Source organism: Ascaphus truei, chromosome 2 (assembly GCF_040206685.1).
Source record: "Ascaphus truei isolate aAscTru1 chromosome 2, aAscTru1.hap1, whole genome shotgun sequence".
Lineage (NCBI taxonomy): Eukaryota > Metazoa > Chordata > Amphibia > Anura > Ascaphidae > Ascaphus > Ascaphus truei.
In genome coordinates, this window is record NC_134484.1 from 204913898 (window position 1) to 204919897 (window position 6000).

The 6000-nt window shown below is 44.1% G+C and overlaps 1 protein-coding gene across 1 annotated transcript in view; it reads left to right on the top strand.

Annotated features, from left to right (window-relative positions):
- PIGN (phosphatidylinositol glycan anchor biosynthesis class N) overlaps nucleotides 1-5780 on the top strand; it is a 318676-nt gene extending 312896 nt beyond the window's left edge. Inside the window, exon 29 of the mRNA XM_075585879.1 lies at nucleotides 2429-5780. Coding sequence (XP_075441994.1) covers nucleotides 2429-2546 — 118 coding nt within the window. The 3' untranslated portion in view covers nucleotides 2547-5780. The remainder of the gene's footprint in view (nucleotides 1-2428) is intronic.
- Nucleotides 5781-6000: the final 220 nt, after the last annotated feature.

The following is a 6000-nucleotide window of genomic DNA, read 5'->3' on the forward strand; positions in this document are numbered from 1 at the left end:
GTGAAAGTTTAGTGGGTGGTACCAACGCATTCCTAGAAAATGGGATACTTGTATTATTGTTTGTATGTATGTATGTATTATTTGTCTTAACTCTGTGCCCAGGACATACTTGAAAACGAGGAGTAACACTCAATGTATTACTTCCTGGTAAAACATTTTATAAATAAATACAACTCAATGAAGCAATGATGTCAATCACACAGACACCCTTTCCCTAACCTGTGTCCAGTTCCTAGATCAAATGAACAGCGAGAACATGTGGAAGTTTAATTGTTTTGAAACCTAGAAAATGTTTGCAGACATGTATCACTTTCAATAAGAGGGATGCAAGTTGTGCAGGAGTGATGAAGTGGTAGTCAATGTTTTAACTAACTCCTGCTTTGTTGAAACTGTAACATAATGTATTTAGAGAACAGAAATCAGCAGTGAAGGCAGAGACAATGGAGGAATAGCTATGAAACATTAGTGTCACATGTAGAGTGACCACCTGGTCCATATATGAAGAATTTGCTCCATATTTTACACTTGTTCAATTGTTCCATCCACTTTGTACTCCTTGTTTGTTGACAATGACAATGATTAATGTAACTGTTCAGAATGCAAATACTTGGCACCGGCAGTGCTTCTTTGTTTGTAAAGAAACAAAAAACATTTGCCAGAATGCCTGATTTCTATCTCTTAGCGAGGTTTTGATACTCCAGCCCCGCTCTCTGATGAAACTCCTCTCATTATCCCTCCTCAATTAGGGACCCAATTCTCTCTTACTCACTCATTTATCAAACTTTTCTTTTTCTTATCTCTCTCTGCCTCTGTCACCTTCCAGACCTGACCCATGGATACCCCAATTTCCTCTCCCCTTCCCCCCTCCCAATAATAGATATGGACATATATAATATGGCACACTGTATATTGGGTATAACAGCTTTTATTCAACTCTGACATATTTATTTATACCAATCTGTGCCAGATTGCCCGTGGCTGTGTCTTGACCCCACACATTCACGTGACTCATGACACTCCCCCCCCCCCCCCAAATAAATACAACACATATATAACTCACAAAAACATACTAACGATACCTGCAAACCCATGAGCAGCACACCATAGGGATATATGTTATTGGTGCCAACCCAAATCAGGGAGGGTGGCAGGAATTTTATTTTGCAGCGGTGCCAAGGAAGAGGAGGTACAGCTACTCAGGCAGGGCCGTTTTAAGACCTTCGTAGGCCCTAGGCACTTTTATTTCTAGAGGCCTGTGTGCAGGACCGCTTTATACATTAGGCCGACTAGGCACAGTGCCTAGGGCCTACGAACCTTTTAGGGCCTACAATATTTCACTTGAAAAATACCTAAATAAAAAAAAATCACAAAATAAGTGAAAACAGAAAAGTTTTATTTAAAATGCCTTCGAAGTATCGATACCTTTAAATATCGAAACAAAAGTATTGATGCCAAATATCGCTAGTATCGAAAGAAAAAAGCAAACGATGAAATTAGCATAAAAATGAGTAAAAATATCGGACACACAGGCCTCTAGAAATAAAAGTGCCTAGGGCCTACGAAGGTCTTAAAATGACCCTGCCTGTCCAACCGATATTTTTACTCATTTTTATGCTAATTTCATTGTTTGCTTGTTTCTTTCGATACTAGCGATATTTGGCATCGATACTTTTGTTTCGATATTTAAAGGTATCGATACTTCAAAGGCATTTTAAATTAAAATTTGCTGTTTTCTCTTATTTTGTGATTTTTTCAAGTGAAATATTGTAGGCCCTAAAAGGTTCGTAGGCCCTAGGCACTGTGCCTAGTCGGCCTAATGTATAAAGCGGCCCTGTCCTCCGGCACCATGTTATATACTCAAGGGGCTGCTCCACCCCCCTGATTTGGAGCCTTGCAAAATTGCTCCCTCTGAAGGCCCCGAGCTTCATGAACTGCCAGCCGCTGACCCAAATGGACCCGGCCTCTGAGGTGTCACTATGGACAGCCACAGATCTTTACTATCCCATCTGACCTACTTATTCACTGATGCATTCTGCTGAAAATCCTCATCATAATGCAGCCACACGCCCCCCCCCCCCCCCCCATACATCGGGTGAACCTCCCAGATGATATCCATATAGTGAATTAGTGATGTGCACCTCCACGGCTTTTTATCCATAATTATCGTGGCAAAATGGCAAACGCTTGTAGCCAATTACAAAACGTCTTTGGAATAGGATCCCTGTTCACGTCCTTATCTTTATCTTTTGACCTATCTAACCTCCCCTTAGCATCCTTATACCGTGGCAACAGCAAAAATATCTGTACATAATCATCTTTTAAATCCACTCCTTAAATGCCTGAGCCAAATGCATATGTAGCGGCCCTGCCACGCACATGTAAGCGTCCCTATTGCTTTTATCATCTATTCCTTTCTCCTCACCCATAGGTGGTTGTACGAACCCATCTGGATGGATACATCTGAAGCTGACTTGCCCATGAACACAGGCACCGCAAGGGCACTTCCAGACACTGCAAGACCCGCCTGTACTATGGCACTGCCATGACCCTTACTTGAACTACTGAACTGGTCCTTGACCCAAAACCGACCCACTCCCTGACAATGCTTCTAAATTTTTAAGGAAACCCTTAAGTGCATGCCTGCCGTGACTGAATAACCCTGAATTACCCTGCTCCTGCAATGGTGGTTGCGTTGCTGCTCTTGGCACTGTCTGCTGTTCCATTAATGGCCCCCGACTGGACTGGTGACCACCGGAACCAGACAGCCTCTCTGCAGTACAAGCACAAGAGCACACAGCAGGTAAGAGAATAATGCCCACATTCTGCATCCCAAAGTCACCCCCAGGCTTCCCCTGGATCTCTGCCTACTCTCACCACATGGGAGGCTCACCCCCGGCTCGTGCCCACGTGACTGGGCCAAGAACAAGTCTGTGACACTGCCTGTGTCCTCCCTCCTCAACCTGGTTCTTCCCCCCTGCTCCTGGTCATTCCCAAGCTGGGCACTTGCCTACCCTGGTTACTGTGCTGCTGCACATCGTGGCTCCGCCCACCGTGTCCCAGTAATGTGATCGGATCGAAGACCCGACTGAGTCAGATGTCGCCTGCAGGCCCATGCTTATGCAACCCCCCGCTTGGCTGAAAAACTACTTCTTCAGCTAATCAGCCCCATGTCTCTTCATCTCAACGATTAGAGAGGCGATCTTGCTCTCCACAGATGCGTGTGCCGGAGGGAGGGCCTCCTGGGAGCCGTTGGACCAGCCAGGAACTGCAGGAGGCTCAGGCATGAACACCGGAGCAGCAAGAGCAAGATCGCTGGCAGCCACACAGCCACAGCAGCAGCATGTGCAGGAACAGGATCTAGGCCTGCCCTGGATTTCCTGGCCCTCGTGGAGCATATGCTGGGCATGGTGAGTGCAAAAAATCTTTCCAGGACATTTTTTTTGCAGCTGTGCCAAGGAAGAGGAGGTACAGCCCCCCAGGCACCATGTTATATATCCGATGGGCCTCTATTTCCCCCTGACACAGACCTCTGCAAAATGACCCAGGCCAATGACTAGCCAGGAAGGGGCTGGGGTGGGGAGTGGGGGCATGTCCACCGTCCGCAAGTGTCTTAGCGGTCACGGTCACGCCAACACTCCTAACATTGTGGATATCACACGATCGACGGGGGATAGCTGGAGTAAGAGATGTGAGGTGGAGTATGCAGACGTAAGACGCAAGAACGCTGAGACACGAAGCTAGTAGTGCCTTTTGGAGGCGCATCACGTGACCGCTAAGACACTTGCGGATGGAGAACTGCACTGGACGGCAGCAGAGGAGAAAGTGGAGCAGCTGGTGGGTCGCAGTACCCCAAGGACATGTGCAGCAAACAACTCGTTTAAGCCGGAGGCAACAAGGAGCAGAGAGGAACTGCTCCTACCTGTAGTATGCCACAGATACTCAGTACAGGTAACTGGAGCCAAAATATCTCTCTGCTGAGAGACCAAATACAACTATGGAAAGTTTTGTGTGAACAGCCAGCAACACTCCAGGTGAAGAGTTAACACCTGCACATACTTTATCTGTGTATGCACAGTAGCCCATTATTTCACTCTGTGAGAGCTGCAAACAGTGTACAAGATATCTCTTTAAGGGATCTGTGTTTCCACTGCTCTCCTACCTCTTCCCTCTTACCCAGCCATATATACTACAAGTACAGAAATACAAAGATTGACTATCCTTACCACCACTTACACCAACTTATCTCTTATTTTAGTATTTTTATAGCATGCTTTAAACGAAGAAGCTCTGTAGTACTACTTTTTTCACCAACAAATTTGACTGCTATATACCATCAGTTAGACTTCATTGGTTTCATTGACAAAATATGTTCATATGATTTTTCCTTGGAGGCAAATATTTAGTGATCTTCTGTATTGGGTTCTGTCTGCAACACCTAGGGGGCTTACAAAGAGGATTTAATAGTCTTCATTGTTCCCCCAGGAAGGAAGTACAGACTCACCACAGACATCACTAATATTGCAGACATTTTAAATGGTTATATATATGCATGCAAATGTATGTACGTAAGGGGTGCTTTTCAGAGCAACAAGCGCCTGTTCTTTTAGAAGCTTAGTATAAGATGAATGTTTTATTTTTAATTTAATATCTATTTTTGTGTTGGTGTAATTTTTTGCACCCAGCTGGGATAATTGTTTTATCAAGTTTTTGTTTTGTTTAATTTTATTAAAATTATTGTTTGTACTACACACATCTAGAGTGAGGTCTCATTTGGAACCCCTTGGCCTCTGAGACACAAAGTTCTCTTCTTAAATTGATCCCATGCGCTGAAATATATTTCCCTGTCATCTATTCTTTATAAACTTGCATAGTTAATTATATTAATGTACGTTATATGTGATATTGTGACAAAGTCTCTCAAAGTCTCGAAATAAGTAAGACTTGCAGTCAGGCACACTCACAGACTCTCTCAAAATCTGTTACCCACAAGCTCGAATGTTGGAGTTCTTCTTGGCGTAAAAAGTGATTCCAATAGATGTGCGTCTAGAATAGATATGGGACGTCTACTCCATATATGGAAAGTCAGATTTTCATCCAGCTAATCCTCACATGGTACAGTACATGTGAAAAAAACAAGCAAGAACAAGGGATAATGTGATGTCAGGTAAAAACAGTTAAGATGTAAGTAAGCACATAGGTTGTGGCAGCACGTGGATAATTAGTTGCAATATTACACACAGTTTTACTGTTGTAACTTCTTGACTCAAAATGTAACTATTAAGCTATGTTGGCTGGAAAGTGCCACTTGACACATGATTCATAAAATGTAACAAGTTCTAGATCAACTGTGGTAACATTGAGGCATTTAATAAAAATGATAAAAAATGGCACTTACAAATGTTGATATCTGAGCATTATTTGGATGGTGTGTGGTGTCTGACTCAGCTTGAGAGGTAAAGAGTCCTGGTAAATCCAATGAACTCTGCTCCTTGTCCCAGATTGTCTCACTAGGAGTGATTCAGATGGCGCCGTCCCTTTGCGGTTGGTGTTTCAATTTAGCCTTGTGACTTAGTGGCTTGTCTGGTTCCTGGTGCCTCCACTTTATGGGAGTCTGTGGCTCGGTTCTCATCCACCTTGCAGCTGGCAATGAGATGTACTTGGCTTTGCCCAACGGTGCAATTCCCAAGGTATGGGGGCCTCACTATTTTGATCAGTCTGATTGGTACTTCTGAATTCGCCTCTCTCCTCGCCAGCAGTGTCAGCCTGTCGTGTCTCTTCCGTGTTCCTCTCTCATACACTACTGATGTCACGGGTTTGTTTTGAGTCCGCTGGTAACCTCTCAAGCTGTAACACTCAACACACTTTGTGCTACTGTTTTCACCTGGTAGATCCAGTAGGTAGGTTTCCCTTCTGGATATCTAGAACTGTATCTACCAGCTGAAAGCATTAGCACCAAGTAGTTTGAATATAGGTTTTGATCTGGGTTCATTTCTGTGGGAT